The sequence below is a fragment of the Bufo bufo genome, chromosome 8, assembly GCF_905171765.1.
Source record: "Bufo bufo chromosome 8, aBufBuf1.1, whole genome shotgun sequence".
NCBI lineage: Eukaryota > Metazoa > Chordata > Amphibia > Anura > Bufonidae > Bufo > Bufo bufo.
This window is the reverse complement of record NC_053396.1, coordinates 207,747,346-207,767,709: the sequence shown is the minus strand read 5'-3', so window position 1 is coordinate 207,767,709 and position 20,364 is coordinate 207,747,346. Positions and strand designations below refer to the sequence as shown.

Sequence of the window (20,364 nt, the reverse complement as noted above, 5' to 3'; positions counted from 1 at the left end):
AAAATATATATCTTTATTTTATAATTCTAAAAACATAAGTGTAATAGAAAAAAATATGTTTAAAATTGTCAGTGTGCAGTGGGGTTTTATATCTACTGAACTAGTAGCTGCTAGTAATTACCAGCGGCAACCAAGGGATCCTGTCCCCTTATTCAGTAATTATAGACACCAATTCAGGTGTTACATTTATATTTCTGTGGCAGACAGGTTGATGTCTATAGTTAGTGAGGATAGATATTTTGCATTATCGTACTGTGCCAAAATTGAGTCTGGCAGGGATATGGGTATTTTACTATATTCGATCAACCCAGCAGTCTATCTGTGCGTGGCCAGCTTTTGATATTAATTAAATAGAATTGAACAAAGGTTTTTGTGAGAACGCCCCACTGTCCTCTGTTACTATTTTATTGGCTAGAAATAATATGATAATGATATCTAATAATAATATTGCTTGTAATATAATAAGAGGAAGTATTCAGTCTCTAGGGGTTTTCAGAGTGACCAAATACTTCTCACAGATGAGGGTTTGTTACAATTGCATGCGATCTTATACAATGTCTTTTATATTTAGGTATACAGTATAAAATTGTATTCTTTGTTATTTTTTACACTTGCGTTGCGCTTATTAATATCATACTTGGTTTGGAGTGTGCCAGTATGGTAGAGACACAGACCTGGACAGATGTAGCAGAGCCGATTTTTGTCATTGAATTCTCAGAGGGCTGCGTGCTTTCCTAACTCTTTGGTACAGACGTGCAGGGAAACAAAAGATGTTTCCACAAACTAATTTACATTCTCCAGCGTCTCGCTAATTTGTGGATTCGGAAGGTATAGTGTCGGGATGACTACGGGCTGTATCAGGAGCCAGATAGCGATATTAACTTTAACTCAACACCGCCATCTACTGGCATTGGTGTGTATTGAGAGACTGGAGGAGATAAAATCGCGTTTAGTTAGTAACGAATTGCAAAATAAGGGAGCGGTAGCGATGACACATCTGTACTTCAAAGAGAAAAACAAAATTGAAGATATCTGGCAGGAAATCAGCTCCCAACCTCTACGTTTTATTAATCTCCTTCCCTACTGCATTTTCCCTGCCTCACTCTCCACATTTGACCCAGTCACAGAAGAAGAGGTCTCCTCTCTTCCTCTCATCTTACCATATGAACTACAGAGTCGATTCCCTCACGCCTCCTCCAGTTTCTCTCCCTTGCTATCATTACTTATCTAACTAAAATCTACAACCTGTCTCTCTCTTCTGGTACGTATCTTCACCTCTTCTTTTAAACATTCTGTCATAACCCCATTATTAAATAAAACCTTCTCTTGACCCATCCTGCACAACGAACTACAACTAACTACCTATCTGTAATCTCCCCTTCATCTCTAAACTCCTGGAGCGTCTGGTCTACTCTCGCCTTATCTGCAATCTCTCCACTAACTCTCCCCTTCATCCACTACAATTTGGTTTTCACCCCCTACATTCTACAGGAACTGCCCTCACCAAAGGACCAATTACATATAATTAGGAGCATTGTAGAAAATACCGGTTTATCTGATCCTGTGGGAGTTATATAGATATTATTTTAACAAGGGATTTTTTTATGTGCCAGCCGGAGACACACCTAGATGGTTCTATAAAAAGTGTGGTGAGCATTTAAGCTGTGCACACCTCCAGTCTTAATTTGTATCACAGAAGGCGAAGACAAAGGGATTGTTCACTAGGATGACAAGATGTGCGTTACTTCAAGTTCTTCTCCTCGTGTTATCTGCTCGTTTTGCCTTCTCAGGTAATGTATCCTGGGTGATAGATGAGACTCTGAGTGTCTTTACAAATTCTTTGATTACTTATTTTCACAGGCAGAATAGTGGACACTCTGGGTCGCTATAAGATTTAATATAGAAACTGGTATTAAGACTCTTAAAGAGAAGCTCTAGTAGAAAGAAATGACAATGCTGTTAGATTCTCATGTACCTTTGAAAACATGTTATAGTAGAGGTTTGTACTTCCGAACCCAATTATCTTAATTCCTCAACAGGTAGTTCTTATCGTTATGTGCCATTTTACAGATATACACTATGTCTCTAAGCCTTGAAGCCCACATCACACCTCCCGTCTACCCTCACACTGCAAAAGCTGCTTATTTGAATCAGTGCTGATGCTGCTGTAATCAAAGGACTTGATTAGCTGGCAAGTTCTCTCTACACATACAAACAGCTTGTAACTCCCCGTTAGAATATGGCAGTTGTTTTACTTGAATCCTCTAATGAGCCTCCAATTTCTAACACACTATTAATTTAGCTATATCCCTGAGCAAAGAGCAACTGAAGAGCTGCAGTAATGAAAGTCTTCTACTCTGTCCCATATTTAAATGAATCCATAGTGCTGCCAAACAGCCAAGAGCATTCACTTTTAATTCTATATTACAAACTTGAATTTACATGCTGAGGTGCATATTATAGGTAGTAAAAGTAGATCACTTGAAGCATGCTTTAAGGGGTATTCTGGTTGTGTGAAGTTATCCCCAATTCATAGGATAGCGTATTGCTGTTAGATTGGGGTCCTACCACTGGGAACCCCACCGATGATAACAAGGAGCTAATGGAGCACCCCAAAATGAACAGAGCAGCCAGTCGGGCATGTGCGCAGCCCCTCCATTCATTTCTATGGGAGTCCCAGAGATAGCTGAGTACAGAGCTCAGCTATCTCCAGAACTCCCATAGAAATTAATGTAGTGGCAGTGCATATGCCCAACCAGCCACGCCATTAATTTTGGGGGCTCTTCAGGGTGTGGGGTCCCCATTCTCATGATTGGTTGGGTTCCCACTTATCTCTAACCTATGTATAGGGAATAACTTCACACAATTGGAATATCCCCTTTAAGGCCACTTTCACGTGGTCAGTACTTGATCAGTATTTTGCACCATTATTTGTAAGCCAAAATCAGGAGTGAGTCCAAATCTTTTCAATATATTTTTTCTCTGTAGGTTTCAGCTTACAAATACTGAAGCAGAATACTGACCAAATGCAGATCATGTGAAAGTTCACATCGCTGTTTAGTTTTCCGTTCTTCTGATCTGTCAGAAGAACATAAAAAAGCAATTATTGTGTGATGCCTGAGGTAGGCGCTGGTCAGTGGAGTAACTAGAAAAGACCGGACCCCACATCAAATGTTTGAATAGGCCCCTGCTCCAGCAACTTCTGTGCAACTCCTGATTCCTGTGCAACCCCCACTCCTGAGGCTAGTCAAGATTGGGCTCTGAGACGAGGCCCGGCAGCCAGTCCGTCCGTTTCCTACAGTGTCGCTGTATATAATGTCATTGTATAATACTGTTGAGGGGGCCCTGACAATAATAACAATAATAATAATAATATATTTTAGTCCTCCTCCAAGTTGGGCCCCAAAGCAGCCGCTTCCCCTGCTTCCCCTATAGCTACTCCCCTGGTGCTGGTCCAGTCCCGAAATGTGTTTTTATTCTACACAAATAAATGGAAATACCAAGATTATGCAAAAGTTTGTTCAGCAAGCAGCGCCCACGAGAAGTCTCCTTTTTTCTTTGTTTCTTTTGATATTGAAAGATATGCAACTGTTTGATGTCACCAACAGGACATGCCATTCTGTGCATTGGTCCTTTAAATCTAATAGACCTTACACACCTGGGTGTGGACTGAAAGCTGGCAGCAGAGAGGGAAAGCATATATAGAATATGCCAGCTTCCTTATTACAAAAGAATTGCTGGTTAACACGCATATAATAGTCTTGAGTTACACCATATAATATTCTACAGGCGCATTCAGACCTGAATTTAAAATCATTTTAGTTCTCACTTTGAGTCACAAAGGTTCTGCCATGCCTCTAACGTCTTACAATGCACTTCACTATGTCACTTTGCATTGAAGGAAAAGTGTGTTTTTAACATGTACGTGAGGTCAGTGCCCAGAGCAAACACTTAAAGGGATGTTACTGATATGGAGAACATTGAGAACATATTTATTAGCTCCCATCACTCCTGACCAATGTTGTGTTCAGGATTGTAACGCTGCCTCGTTCAGTGGAATTCCTGCAGTAATCTAGGTGATTACCTGTCTAGAGCTAGCCACATATATAATCTAAATGTTACCCAAACCTGCTGACTGGTCGGCCAATCATCTATTGTGCATGGGGCCTCCTGACTCTCCCCAATAGCAGAAGTCAGGTGGTATAAGGATCGATCTGTTGGATCTCAACTGAAGATCCTTTGGCTCTTCGAGAGCTAAGCCCTGATAATAGATGGATTGGATACAGTGGCCCTGAAAAAAAATCTATAAGCGGCCACATATTGTAGGTCAGTCTAAACTGGCAGCAGGTAGAGCTAATAATATTAGATGTGGTCAGTAAATCCTGAGCCCTAGCCAGGAAGATATGAATGCTTGGCCTCACTAACCGCGAATATGTATGGTTGGTTCAGGAGGGGAGGCAAGGATAGGAGGAGTGGTAATGGCAATGATGGTAGGACAGTACACAGTGGCTAGCTCTGCCCTGGTGCTCCCTAGGGCCATACAGTGACTGCAGGGTGCACCGTTTATTCCCTTGTGGCACACCTTTGTGCCGGGGTTCCTGTCTGATGGTAGTTAGGATGCCCTTGATGGTAAACAGTTGCCTGGGTGCAAGGTTGGAGATCAGATGCAGGGCCTGGAGATGGATGGTGGAGTCAATAACCAGGCCCATTGTTTTCAATTAATAAAGTCTTTCGTTACTAGATTGATGATAGGAATAGTAGTGCATATAACAGCAAAGGCACAGTTCCAAAGTATCTCACAGTTACTTTACCCAGAAGCTGTGTATGGGCAGGAAAAATGTTGGCAGTGATGGCCAGTTCGCATTGTTCGCCCGCGAGCACCGGGAGCAGGCAGTTCCGAGAACAGCCCGATGAAGACCCCCGGTGGCTGTTTCTCGGAACTGCCTTCTCCTGCTGACCACACTTGTTTTCAGCCCGGTTCGCGCATAGGCACAAGTAACGGCTTACCTGTGCCTCGCCGGTCTTGTTAAAAAAGATGGCAGCCAGCATATGTTCGCGGGTGAACAATGCGAACTGGCCATCACTGAATGTTGGTAGTTGTAGTTCCCAGGCTGACGGGTGCAGATTTTAGATATGGATGGCCAGTCTGTCTCAAAGGGTAGTAGGTGCCAAAAGCAATAATCCTTTCCAGAGTAGCAAAGTTTTTAATGCCATAAATGAGCGAATACATTGTTGTCAGAATCCTGAACAGACTGGATGGTTCTGGACCCTCTAAGCTGGCTTACCTCCTTCTGTCAGGGGTACTCTGGTAGTGGGGTAGCTTCTTTGGCAGAGACATAGGTTCTCTGGACCTGAGCCTGGTCAGCAGGAACTTGTACACACACGTTCTTCCTTCAGCTATGCTGAGACCAGACTCATCAACTAACTAACCAGGGGATAGAATAAGTCCATCACCCTGGTAACCTAACCAGTCTGCCAATGTTAACCCTATATTTTGCCCATACATTACTATTTAGGATACACAGCGCAAAGAAAGATAAGGGCTCCAACAATAAATCACAACTTTTAACTTGGCAAAATTAAGTTAATCCTTTTGTCAATAATTAACCCCTTGCAGTAGTCTTCTGGGGTACTGCACAAGCTATCATTTGGCCTACAGCTATCTAATGTGTATGGTCATCCTAAGAAAGAGTGGACAACATCTTTCAACCCCTCACTGCCAGTTAATCCAATTTGTGACCAATCTGAAGAGAATACTTGGACATAATGAATGTCAGAAGGGCTCACGTTTCTAATATATAAATTTATCTGAGTGTGGATCTAATATTTATATAACTACAACCTCTGCATATGCTCTCTCTTACCCAGGCAACCACTCTCATTACTTCTACACAACTGTAACCTACAATGTATCATTCGGTCTTCTTTCATACTACTCAACGAGGACGATTGATGACATCACGCTATTCCGGTTTGACATCGACGAGGGAGTGGTAGAACGTAAAGTTCCCTGGTTTAAGGGTGCTAATAGAACTCTACTGAGTGTCAGTGTTAATGAACAAAGGTTTTATCGGCTAATGAATTTCACGATATATAGCATCATGGACTTTCTAAGTTACCCAGAGGGTAAGTAACACAATTCATATTTGGAAGTGAAGAGATCAATATAGTCAAACAGATATCCTTCTGCAGATAGCTTACAGGGATGTTGTAGTGAAATAAAATACTGGCATATCCAGTCAGCTCAAAAGCTCCAAAAAGTCTTAGAAATCTTCAACTGGGGTCCTAGGCTGCTGGAAGCTCCTGCACAATGAACTGGGTTCCTCAATTCATGAAGCACCAAAAAATTCCTATTGTTTAACCCCCTAATAGTCACATTCAATTAATGACAAAAAATGTGTACAGTATACAACTCAAGGGACTTTAGTGTATTCTTCACCCCTTAGAGATATAACTAATTTTATTCTTTCAAGCAGGCATATTGCCTGGTAGGATGGGTCCTGCTGATTGAAGAATCAGTTGCTGTATTCCTAAGAAAAAAATACTTTTATTTTTTATGCAATTGAGGAGTTCGGCGCACCGAGGGGGAAGCCCTCATTTGCATAAAAAAATAACAGTTTGTTTTATTTCCTGGGAACATGGCAACTGGTTTTAACAAGACAGGTATCATGTTAATTAGCAGTATCGACCCTACCAAGCAGCATGTATCATTTAATTGGGTTGATGCTTCTGGCAGATGCTCTTTAAAAACCAGTAACATTTTTCCCCATTGTGTTCCAGCAGTCATAAGTTATCTTTTTTTTTTTCTAGTTTAGTTGTATGAGTCTTACATTTTGTGGGGGTTAAAAAAACATTATTTTTAACATTTTTGGAGATTTATTTTTCAGCATTCACTGTGTGGTATAACTAACCTGATAACGTTATTCTGCGGATCAGTACGATTGTGATCATACCATATAAGTATACCATTTTTATTATGCTATATTACTTGCACAGTAAAAACATTTTTTTACTTACATTTTTGTTTAGTGTTTACTATGACCTTTTAAGTAGGTTTTCCAGGACTTAGATATTGATGACCTATTCTCAGAATAGGTCATCAATATGAGACCGGCACCTCCATGACCAGTTGTTCGTGGCAGCCAAAGACACCAGAAGCCATACAGAGGATGGCACTGGAAGCAGACGGCTCCGTACACAGTATAGTGGACGTGCTGGGGGACTGCAGCATTCAAGTGAATGGGAGCTGCAGTTTGCCACTGCCAGAAATAGTTATGGGGAATACAAGTATTTACTGCAATAGAGATGTCTCGAGAGGTGAGGGTTTTCTGTAAGGGACAGTCCATTATTTACCACTCATGCAGAGTTTATGTTCTTGCGTTTCAAGGAGACCACATTCTTCAGAATTTAGACGGATGCACCCTCTTTGATAATGGCACAGTTAATATCATAAAAAATATCATTTTAATGGAAAACCACTTATGTTTTTCAACTGGGAGACTGTAAAATGGATGGCAGAACTGCCGGAGTATGAAGATTTTGTTGATGATTTGAATGGAAATACAACTATATCTGAAGAAGAAAAGAATATTTTATTGAACGAATGTATTCCGCACATACAAGAACTGCTTCAACTGGGCAAATGCACGCTCGATAGGAAAGGTCAGTACTGTATGAGATGAGCTATCTCCACCATCCTTCAATCCTGCAGGACCAGCTGTCTAATAGTCATTGATATAATTGCCCCCTGATCCTTACCAATCTCTAGTGTTCTTTATAATACGTCCCCACTGCCCTCCACTGCCTGCCTCTTCTACCCATGTGGCCAATGTGAAAACTGCAATATTTAGGATTTCAAATATACACAATAATGTGGAAAAATTGTAAAATAATTGTCAAATTAAAAATATATTAAACCTAAATAACAATAGATTATTTTATTTAAATATATTCCCTTTAACAAATGATGTCATATTCATGTCTTTAACTCTTGTCTTTCCTCCTAATAGAAGTTTCCAGTTGTGAAAGTGACACAGATTCTGTAGGCAATACTGGAGTTAGGCTCTACTAGGCCGAGCATACGGACATTACCCCAAGGACATCTTGATAATGTGGTACAAGAATGGACACCACATATCGGAGTAGATGATGAAAAGGTTGACCCTGCCACTTCATGACATGACATATCTGAGCTCCTTATCTATCAATGTTCACGGTCTCTGGCTGATGATGTTTATACCTGCAAGGTCAACCACAGTAGTATGCTGCTGAATTTTCACACAGGATCTGAGTAAGTGGAATGAACGGCTGTTACATACCAAAATTAGAGTATGATCTTTAAGTTATAATATTGATTATCCAGTGCTTACTCCACAGATTAGAATCTGGCCAAAAAAAAATTATAATAATCAAATATAAATTCAATAATTTTATTAATTCAGCATATAAATTCTGCCATAGTTTGTAGGTCCACGCTCCATAAAAGGTCATATACGTAGGTACCCATACACAATCTTAAATTGATCGAAAAGGATAACTCTCACCAAAACAATTATTCGTTGGATACATTTTGACAAAGAATGATCATTTTAGCCAATGGATGACAGACTACCATCATCTGAAAAGAAGTTGGCCATGAATGAAATTTTTATCCAATAGTCAAACTAAAGATCTTTCATTTAGGCCTCATGCACACGGCCGTTGTTGGCCGGTGCCAGTATTGTGGCCCATGAGCAGCACGTCCGCTATATACAGACACCGTCCATTTGTGCAACGCATCACGGATGCAGACCATTCACTTGAATGGGTCTGCACTCCGGAAGGTGCGATGCAGAACAGAGGCACAGAAACCCATGGAAGCACTATGGAGTGCTTCGTTGGTTTTCTGTAAGTACCTCTGCACTGCAAAAAAAGTATTGCATGCACTACTTTCCCTTGCTGTGCGGGCCCCTCGGATGCAGATCACGGGACCCATTCAAGAGAACCATGGTTCTTCTGGTCTATGTGTTTGGCCACCTGAAAGTGCTGAAGGTCAGCTAAGAGTACTCAATAAAACCACAAGAAATAAAATCAGCAAGTGCTCAGCTCATTAGTCTTCAGGGACAATGCAGCATAGTCATAGTTTTATTCATCTCCATCACACCTTCGCTTTTCATGAGGTCGTGACGTTTCAGTTTCCAATTCCATGGTGTTCACATGGTTGTCAACTTTCATGGACATTGGCCTAGAAACTGTGGCTGTGTTTCTTTGTGAGAGCTTTTTTTTGTTTGCCAATTGTCAATTTCTGTTCAATGGATTGAGCGACGGGTAATCGGTATACTTATTAAGTTATAATGACCTTAGCCCCTCTCCATGATCTACATTTACCTTAGTCATTGATTCCTCAGGTTTTCTTTAATTCTGCCTCCAAAAAATATATGTATATACCGATTAAATTCAACAACTTGCGCCACAAAATACACGCTGCACCCATCCCATCGAGAGAAAATTAAAAAAAGTTATGGCTCCAGCTCACTTTAGTAGGGGTGATGTTCATTACTTGTACTTGGTTCCTGATATTGCTCTGGTTACTTAGCCTTTAAATGTAGTTTGGATCCTCTGTAAATTCTGTTCTGCAATTCAGCAATATCCAATGCTTCCATAATTCAGCAACCCAAGGGCGATCTCCCTTATGGCAGGCAAACTCTCTGCTTTATTATTTGAAAAGGTTGCACCCCTCAAAGTGATAGCTCACTTTATACCTGGAAGGGTTAGTCTATAGTATAGGATCAGATGGTCCTAATGTTGACTCAAAGGTTGAGGATAAAAATGGTTCCCTGGGCTAGGCCCAGGAGAACAGAGACAAGTCTGTCTCCTCTCCTTCCTCCTAACTCCCAACTCCCTAATATCTCCACTAACTTCCTGTGGCAGCACTATTTATATGGTGTTATGTGACCTCTAGTGGGCCTGAAAGTACCAGCCTGTAATATGGATTTGGCAGCATAGACAAAAGAAATAGTGCACAATGACATCATATTTTAAATAACACTTTTGGAGTGAACCATACACACATATGTGGGACACTACACCACCATCGGCTGACAGAATATGATGACACACAAGATATGAATTAAAAAAATGTTTTTTTTTGTGAAAAAATAAGAAAACATAAACAATTATAAAACTGATATTGCCATAATCATAATGATCCACTGTATATGGTGTGGAATCTGACACCGTTTTTAAACTTTCTGTGCTTTCTGTATTCAGCGACAAGAGATTTTGAAAACCCTAAAACAGCGCTCCTTCTAATCCACTTATTGGGCAGTGATTGGTATCTGCCTGGCCATCATCCTCGTCATCACTAATCATTGCGATTTGGTTTAGTCTCCTTTGCAAAAAGCAGAAGACAATGACACAGATATCCACCAGTTAAAGAAGATTCATGAAGCCAAGAACATGCCGTGACCCCACAGAGCGCTATTTAATATATGACGTTTCGTTATCAATTCACCAGCCTGAAATTTCTGCAGCGTAGATAAAATGCAGCCGAAAGTCCTCGGATGCCTTTAGGAGAACATAGTGACTCATCTCTGTGCATGTTACGACCAGTTTACCACGTTACCATCAAGCAGGTCAGCCGGTTGTGTCTGTTTGAGAAAGGCAAATACCTGGGAGCCAAATGCTCAAGAAACAGTTTGGGTGATCTGCTGAATTCTTATTGTAATGTTGAACTTATCGAGGTGTTTACTTCTATAATGTTGCTCTACCTTTTAGTGGCGTCCGTGGCGGTCCACATGTGCGGTACCTAAGTTGCTTGAGGAAGGGCTTCAAATAAGCCCGAAACGTCGCATCCATAACTGTACTGATGTGCACAACCATGTCCTGCTGAATAAATTCTTCACTACAACACAGAACACCGGAGTGCTGTCTATATTGTGTGTCTTGAAGAAATTGCCCCTAGGGTGGAGAAAGGGTAGAGAAAAGACGAGCACCTGGTGAAAGCCACATAGTGGATGAGTGCTGTGACCCCCGTAAATTCTAAGACCCCCGCAGTTCTGATATTGATGACCTATCCCGAGGATAGGTCATCAATATTAATTTGTGAATAGCCTCTTAAGTTCAGTGTATCTCTGATGCTCTCACTGGTGGCAGCTACAGGCAGTCAGCTCATTATTTATTAAAGTTTCCCTCTGGTTCAAAAAGAAAAAAAATCACATTAACTGGGGAATGAAAATAACTAACCTGGAGACCTCCTTTTCATTGTTTTAATTTCAGATCGGCTAATTCTCAGGTTCCTCTTCTGCCATCCAAGATGGCTGCACCACTTCTCAGACTATCCGCTCCACACTGGGAATAGTAGCCAAGGTGCCTCCCACTTGTCAAGCCCTGCCCTTGGATTGGTCAGCAATGTTCACCTGAGCAATGCTGGTCAATCCAATGGCAACAGGAAGTGTTTTTCTTCAGGCGGTCTGAGAAGTGGTGTTAGATGGCAGAAGAGCAGCCCAGTGTTTGGTGGATCTGTGGCTGAAAAGATGAAAAGGAGGCCACAAGGTAAGTATTCTGTTTGTTCCCTAGTTAAAGTGGACTTTTAACTTGAACCAGAGAGTTCCTTTAAATTCATGTGTATACAGGGTATTTGTATCACAAAAACAGAGCTTTCACCGCTATATAGAGTTGCAATAAAAAGTAAGTGAACCCTTTGGAATTACTTTGATTAGTGCTGAGCATGAATATTCGAAAACAATTTTTTTATCGCAAATATCGGCACTTCGAGAATTCGAGAATATTTAGAATATAGTGCTATATATTCGTTATTTTGAATATTCAGAATTTTTTTCCATCTGAACACACGATTCCTCTCTGCTTCTTGCTTGTGGGCCAATGAGAAAGAAGCAATGTCAAGTTCACAACAATACTTAGTGCACCAATCAGTAATCTGTAGTCAGACCTGCTAAAATGTGAAGTTGCACAAAGTGCGAAAAAATATTCTAATCACTGCCGATTAGCGCAATCGCCAATATATTGGAGCACTTGACTCTATCTGCATATAAAGCTATTGTAATGTCCTGCCGTGCCAACCATTTTCTCCAGTCCTAGGAGAAACTCATGAAACTTCTAGCAGCTCGAAAAATTTAGCCAAAGTGACCCACGCCTGTATTTCGCGTTCCGAATTTGCATTATGCGATTTTCACATTGCCGATTTTTTGCATTCAATAAAATAATCTCGAATTTGCGAATATATGACTAATATTCTACAAAATATTTGTGAAATTTTGTGAATTCGAATATAACCCCTTCGACTCATTATTAAGGCCTCATGCACACGGACTTTTTTTTTTTTGCGGTCCGCAAAACGGATTTCCGTTGTTCCGTGATCCGTGACCGTTTTTTCGTCCGTGGGTCTTCCTTGATTTTTGGAGGATCCACGGACATGAAAAAAAAGTCGTTTTGGTGTCCGCCTAGCCGTGCGGAGCCAAACGGATCCGTCCTGACTTACAATGCAAGTCAATGGGGACGGATCCGTTTGACGTTGACACAATATGGTGCAATTGCAAACGGATCCGTCCCCATTGACTTTCAATGTAAAGTCAGGAGTCCCTATTATACCATCGGATCAGAGTTTTCTCCAATCCGAGGTATATTTTAACTTGACCATGGGAACGCCTCTATGTTAGAATATACCATCGGATTTGAGTTAGATCGTGAAAACTCATATCCGACAGTATATTCTAACACAGAGGCGTTCCCATAGTGATGGGGACGCTTCAAGTTAGAATATACTACGAACTGTGTACATGACTGCCCCCTGCTGCCTGGCAGCACCCGATCTCTTACAGGGGGCTGTGATCCACACAATTAACCCCTCAGGTGCCGTACCTGAGGGGTTAATTGTGCGTATCATAGCCCCCTGTAAGAGATCAGGTGCTGCCAGGCAGGAGGGGGCACCCCCCCCTCCCTCCCCAGTTTTAAATTCATTGGTGGCCAGTGCGGCCCTCCCTCCCTCCCCTGTATTACTGTACATTCATTGGTGGCCAGTGTGCCCCCTCCCTCCCCTGTATTTAACTCATTGGTGGCCAGTGCGGCCCCCCCTCCCTCCCTGTATTACTGTACATTCATTGGTGGCCAGTGGGCCCCCCTCCCTCCCCCTCCTAATTAAAATACCCCCCCATCATTAGTGGCAGCGGAGAGTTCCAATCGGAGTCCCAGTTTAATCGCTGGGACTCCGATCGGTAACCATGGCAACCAGGACGCTACTGCAGTCCTGGTTGCCATGGTTAGTTAGCAATTTTAGAAGCATTATACTTACCTTCGCTGTCTGTGACCGGCCGGGCGCTCCTCCTACTGGTAAGTGAAAGGTCTGTGCGGCGCATTGCTCATAGCACAGACCTGTCACTTACCAGTAGGAGAAGCGCCCGGCCGGTCACAGACATCGCAGGTAAGTATAATGCTTCTAAAAATTGCTAAGTAACCATGGCAACCAGGACTGCAGTAGCGTCCTGGTTGCCATGGTTACCGATCGGAGCCCCAGCGATTAAACTGGGACTCCGATCGGAACTCTCCGCTGCCACCAATGATAGGGGGGGGGGATTTTAATTAGGAGGGGGAGGGAGGGGGGCCCACTGGCCACCAATGAATGTACAGTAATACAGGGGAGGGAGGGGGGGCCGCACTGGCCACCAATGAGTTAAATACAGGGGAGGGAGGGAGAGGGGGCACACTGGCCACCAATGAATTTAAAACTGGGGAGGGAGGGGGGGTGCCCCCTCCGTCCTGGCAGCACCTGATCTCTTACAGGGGGCTATGATACGCACAATTAACCCCTCAGGTACGGCACCTGAGGGGTTAATTGTGTGGATCACAGCCCCCTGTAAGAGATCGGGTGCTGCCAGGCAGCAGGGGGCAGTCATGTACACAGTTCGTAGTATATTCTAACTTGAAGCGTCCCCATCACTATGGGAACGCCTCTGTGTTAGAACATACTGTCGGATCTGAGTTTTCACAAAGTGAAAACTCAGCTCTGAAAAAGCTTTTATGCAGACGGATCTGCGGATCCGTCTGTGTGAAAGTAGCCTACGGCCACGGACCACGGATGCGTATGCCAATCTTGTGTGCATCCGTGTTTTTTCACGGACCCATTGACTTGAATGGGTCCATGAACCGTTGTCCGTCAAAAAAATAGGACAGGTCCTATTTTTTTGACGGACAGTAAACACGGATCACGGCCGCGGATGAACAACGGTGCATTTTCCGAGTTTTCAACTGACCCATTGAAAGTCAATGGGTCCGCAGAAAATCACGGAAAACCGAATGGCCACGGATGCACACAACGGTCGTGTGCATGAGGCCTAACTTGGATATCAGCACTAATTACTATGATAGTGTGGTCTAACTGTTATCTAAGTAGGAATTATAGACAAACAGTCTACTAAAACACAAACGTTCATGTCTTTTATTGAGTATGGTGAGTTAACATTCACAGTACAGGGAGAAAAAGTAAGTGAACCCTTGAATTTAATAGCCTTTAGATCCCATTTAGGAGTAATCATCTCCACCAAATGTTTCCCGTGGCTGCAAATAAGATTTGCACCGTGTTTTGGCTCATTCCTCCCTGTAAATGTGTTTCAGTTAAAGTTGTGTGTGTTACGTCAGTTCAGTTTTATTCAGTACAATGGTGAATCTGCAATTCCAGAAAAAAACCATGGACAGGTGTGACACATTTTCTGAAAGAAATCAGACATGTTTTTCTAATTTATTTTTTTTAAGGTACCTGCCCAACATGAAAAGAGCACTCCCAGACTGCACTGTCCTATTGTACAAGAAGTTATCCTTTATGAACCAACAGTATTGCCAATTGATGCAAGCAAAAGAGCTCATCTAAGATCCATTGTCTCCTCGTGGTTGAGGGACAATACCATCTGTTTGTGAGCTGTATGGCCTTTCCCCTACAATAAAGGGAGTCATAAATTCCTAACCGCTCCCCCAACAGACACCTGGGTGTAGAGATTAAAGACAAAAACTCTATCACATTTGCATTACATATTGAGGACAAACAAACAAAAGGTTCTGCAACAGTAAACCTAATGTTGGTGACCTTGCACTGGGGCTATTATAGGTTTACATTGATTACATGCTCTGGCCAGTATATGGGGGACCCCTGAGTTACATATTATGGCCAGATCTTTAGGGATCCCCACCACAAATCTATTATAACAGATTCCCAGTAGGGATTTCTGTTCTAATGGTGTCTTTTTTCAGCCCTGTTTCATGTGTAGCCTGTTGCTCACAAATGAAACAGGTCTCTGTCTCTGCAATTGTACAGTTGTGTTCAAAATTATTCAACCCCCACTGAAATTGAGTGTTTTGGCCAGTTTGACATTGATTTTGATCATTTCAGTCATCTTGTTTACAATTAAATCAAAGAGGCACTTGTAAGTCTGACAAATATAACATAACATTTATAATGAAATAACCACAAATGTCTTTTTTGTGCTCACATCATGATCAGTTTTATTCAACCCCCAAGTGACTTGCAGCGATCTACGGGTATCTTCGCCCATTCTTCATGGGCAAAAGCCTCCAGTCCAGTCACATTCTTAGGCTTGCGCGCTGCAACTGCTTTCTTTAAGTCCCACCAGAGGTTCTCAATCGGATTTAAGTCTGGTGACAGCCTTTAATCTGCAACCATGCTCTAGTGGACTTGGAGGTATGTTTCGGATCATTGTCCTGTTGAAAGGTCCAACGTCTCCCAAGCCTCAGGTTTGTGACGGACTGCATCACATTTTCATCCAATATCTCCTGGTACTGAAGAGAATTCATGGTACCTTGCACACGCTGAAGCTTCCCTGTACCTGTAGAAGCAAAACAGCCCCCAAGCATGATTGACCCCCCGCCATGCTTCACAGTAGGCAAGGTGTTCTTTTCTTCATAGGCCTTGTTCTTCCTCCTCCAAACATTGCGTTGATCATGGGCCCAAACAGTTCTAATTTTGTTTCATCAGACCACAGAACACTATCCCAAAATTTTTGTGGTTTGTCCACATGACTTTTGGCATACTGCAGTCAACTCTTCTTATTCTTTGGAGACAGCAAGGGGGTGCGCCTGGGAGTTCTGGCATAGAGGCCTTCATTACGCAGTGTGCGCCTTATTGTCTGAGCTGAGACTTCAGTACCCACATCTGACAAATCTTTTTTCAGTTCCTCAGCAGTCACACGGGGACTTTTCTCCACTTTGCGCTTCAGGTAGCGCACAGCAGTCGAAGTCAGCATCTTCTTTCTGCCACGACCAGGTAGCATTTCAACAGTGCCCTTTGCCTTGAATTTGCGAATGATGCTTCCTATGGAGTCTCTTGGTATGTTTAACATCTTTGCAATCTTCTTATAGCCATTGCCCTTCCTGTGAAGAGAAATCCCCTCTTCTCTTGTCTTCCTGGACCATTCTCTTGACTTCACCATGTTTGTAAACACACCAGTAAATGTCTAGAAGGAGCTGAGTATCACAGTCCTTTTAAAGCTGCCTAATTGGTGCTTATTATGCTTGATTGCTGCTCCTTTACATCCACAGGTGTTTTCAATACCTGATCGAAAACACTTGAATAAACCTCTGTTCTCAAGAGTGGTAGTCTTTAAGGGGTTGAATAACAATGAAGAAATCACAAAAAAAAAACATTTAATACTGTATTACAAAAACAATTGATGTCATTTTAGTTGCATTTGGTTCTTTAAAAAGTCCTTGTAAGATTTCATTCTGAACACAATTACAAATGTACACTAAATTCCCTAAAACCCTTTACAGCATTGGGGGTTGAATAATTTTGAACACAACTGTATGTGTGGTTGAAAGCCACCCCGCCTTACATCTCTGTGCGAACAGAGTCGTTTTATGTGTCCAGATTGCAGACAATGGAAACACTGTATATTCTCCCACTTTCTTCTTTGAAGAGCACTAGAATACACAGATATTTTGTTAGCTGCCATCCCCTTTAACTGCCTCCGGACCGCCTAACGCAGGATTGCGTTCCGGAGGCGGCAGCTCCAGGCAGAGTCACGCATATACGCGTCATCTCGCGAGACGCGAGATTTCCTGTGAACGCGCGCACACAGGCGCGCGCGTTCACAGGAACTGCAGGTAAGCGAGTGGGATCTAACAGCCTGCCAGCGGCGATCGTTCGCTGCAGGCTGTAGATGCAATTTTTTATTAACCCCTTATTAACCCCTGATCACCCCATTATAGACTCCCTGATCACCCCCCTGTCATTGATCACCCCCCTGTCTTGATCACCCCCCTGTAAGGCTCCATTCAGATGTCCGTATGTGTTTTACGGATCCACGGATACATGGATCAAATCCGCAAAACACATACGGACGTCTGAATGGAGCCTTACAGGGGGGTGATCAATGACGGGGGTGATCACCCCATATAGACTCCCTGATCACCCCCTGCATTGATCACCCCCCTGTAAGGCTCCATTCAGACGTCCGTATGTGTTTACGGATCCACGGATCCATGGATCCATGGATCGGATCCGCAAGACACATACAGACGTCTGAATGGAGCCTTACAGGGGGGTGATCACCCCATATAGACTCCCTTGATCACCCCCTGTGATTGATCACCCCCCTGTAAGGCTCCATTTCAGACATCTGTTTGTGTTTTGCGGATCCGATCCGTGGATCCGCAAAACACATACGGACCTCTGAATGGAGCCTTACAGGGGGGTGATCATGATAGGGGGCTGATCACCCCATATAGACTCCCTGATCACCCCCCCTGTCATTGATCACTCCCCTGTCATTGATCACCCCCCCTGTAAGGCTCCATTCAGATGTCCTTATGTGTTTTACGGATCCACGGATCCATGGATCGGATCCGTAAAACACATACGGACGTCTGAATGGAGCCTTACAGGGGGGTGATCAATGACAGGGGGGTGATCACCCATATAGACTCCGTGATCTCCCCTGTCATTGATCACCCCCCTGTAAGGCTCCATTCAGACATTTTTTTGGCACAAGTTAGTGAAAATAGATTTTTTTGTTTTTTTGTTTCTTTGTTTTTTCTTACAAAGTCTCATATTCCACTAACTTGTGACAAAAAATAAAATCTCACATGAACTCACCATACCCCTCACGGAATCCAAATGCGTAAAATTTTTTAGACATTTATATTCCAGACTTCTTCTCACGCTTTAGGGCCCCTAAAATGCCAGGGCAGTATAAATACCCCACATGTGACCCCATTTCGGAAAGAAGACACCCCAAGGTATTCGCTGAGGGGCATATTGAGTCCATGAAAGATTTAAATTTTTGTCCCAAGTTAGCGCTAACTTGTGCCAAAAAAAAATATTTCTATGAACTTGCCATGCCCCTCATTGAATACCTTGGGGTGTCTTCTTTCCAAAATGGGGTCACATGTGGGGTATTTATACTGCCCTGGCATTTTAGGGGCCCTAAAGCGTGAGAAGAAGTCTGGGATCCAAATGTCTAAAAATGCCCTCCTAAAAGGAATTTGGGCCCCTTTGCGCATCTAGGTTGCAAAAAAGTGTCACACATGTGGTATCATATTACTCAGGAGAAGTTGGGCAATGTGTTTTGGGGTGTCATTTTACATATACCCATGCTGGGTGAGATAAATATCTTGGTCAAATGCCAACTTTGTATAAAAAAATGGGAAAAGTTGTCTTTTGCCAAGATATTTCTCTCACCCAGCATGGGTATATGTAAAAAGACACCGCAAAACACATTGCCCTACTTCTTCTGAGTACGGCGATTCCAGATGTGTGACACTTTTTTGCAGCCTAGGTGGGCAAATGGGCCCACATTCCAAAGAGCACCTTTAGGATTTCACAGGGCATTTTTTACACATTTTGATTTCAAACTACTTCTCACGCATTAGGGCCCCTAAAATGCCAGGGCAGTATAACTACCCTACAAGTGACCCCATTTTGGAAAGAAGACACCCCAAGATATTCCGTGAGGGGCATGACGAGTTCCTAGAATTTTTTATTTTTTGTCACAAGTTAGCGGAAAATGATGATTTTTTTTTTCTTACAAAGTCTCATATTCCACTAACTTGTGACAAAAAATAAAAACTTCCATGAACTCACTATGCCCATCACGAAATACCTTGGGGTGTCTTCTTTCCAAAATGGGGTCACTTGTGGGGTAGTTATACTGCCCTGGCATTTTAGGGGCCCTAATGTGTGAGAAGTAGTTTGAAATCAAAATGTGTAAAAAATGCCCTGTGAAATCCTAAAGGTGCTCTTTGGAATGTGTGCCCCTTTGCCCACCTAGGCTGCAAAAAAAGTGTCACACATCTGGTATCGCTGTACTCAGGAGAAGTTGGGGAATGTGTTTTGGGGTGTCTTTTTACATATACCCATGCTGGGTGAGAGAAATATCTCGGCAAAAGACAACTTTTCCCATTTTTTTATACAAAGTTGGCATTTGACCAAGATATTTATCTCACCCAGCATGGGTATATGTAAAATGACACCCCAAAACACTTTTTTTTTACCCAAACATTTTTTTTTATCAAAGACATGTAGAACAATAAATTTAGAGAAAAAATTCTATCTAGATGTCTTTTTTAAAAAAAAAAATTTACAACTGAAAGTGAAAAATGTCATTTTTTTGCAAAAATTTCATTAAATTTCGATTAATAACAAAAAAAGTAAAATTGTCAGCAGCAATGAAATACCACCAAATGAAAGCTCTATTAGTGAGAAGAAAAGCAGGTAAAATTAATTTGGGTGGTAAGTTGCATGACCGAGCAATAAACCGTGAAAGTAGTGTAGTGCAGAAGTGTAAAAAGTGGTCTGGTCATTAAGGGTGTTTAAGCTAGGGGGGCTGAGGTGGTTAACATGCAGCCATCTTGCATTTTATTTTTTTTAAATGCTACCTTCTTCCTGATTTTTATAGATTTGTGACTCTATAGCAAATCCTGCCTGACCTGCTCTATTACCATTGCTGCTTCAATCAGTGATGTCAACTTAGCTGCATTTAAACGAATTATGGTATCAAGATATGGAAACTTCTCCACAAACATACGTATCATGCCTTGTGGGGCTCCTACACCATGATCCTTTGTCACCTTCCTATACATAGCTTCAAACCTTCCACAAAGCGACAGGGGATCATCATGGATGGTAGGCCTGAAGTTACTTAGGACCTCTGGACTGACGTCCGTATGCCCTGTTACCAATTTCATGAGGATGGAAAGCCTGTGTGTCACGGATGGTGTACAGGAAACAAGAAGATACAAATACAAACGATGACTCACTGGATCCACAACTAAGGAACAAAAAGGGAGACCCCTGCAATCGACCTGCCGCTCTCCCTTATTGCTCAGCCTATGCGACCACTCCAAAGGTGAATGGGCGCATAT

General features: G+C 42.4%; 1 protein-coding gene across 3 annotated transcripts in view; it reads left to right on the top strand.

Moving 5' to 3' along the window:
* Window positions 1-1,595: 1,595 nt before the first annotated feature.
* Window positions 1,596-20,364, top strand: part of LOC120977445 (major histocompatibility complex class I-related gene protein-like) — a 118,216-nt gene continuing 99,447 nt past the window's right edge. The window contains exons 1-2 of one of the 3 annotated variants that reach the window (XM_040405408.1): window positions 1,596-1,790; window positions 5,869-6,126. In XM_040405408.1, coding sequence (XP_040261342.1) covers window positions 1,727-1,790; window positions 5,869-6,126 — 322 coding nt within the window. In that variant the 5' untranslated portion in view covers window positions 1,596-1,726. The remainder of the gene's footprint in view (window positions 1,791-5,868; window positions 6,127-20,364) is intronic. The other 2 variants (XM_040405406.1, XM_040405409.1) reach the window with 2 other exon arrangements.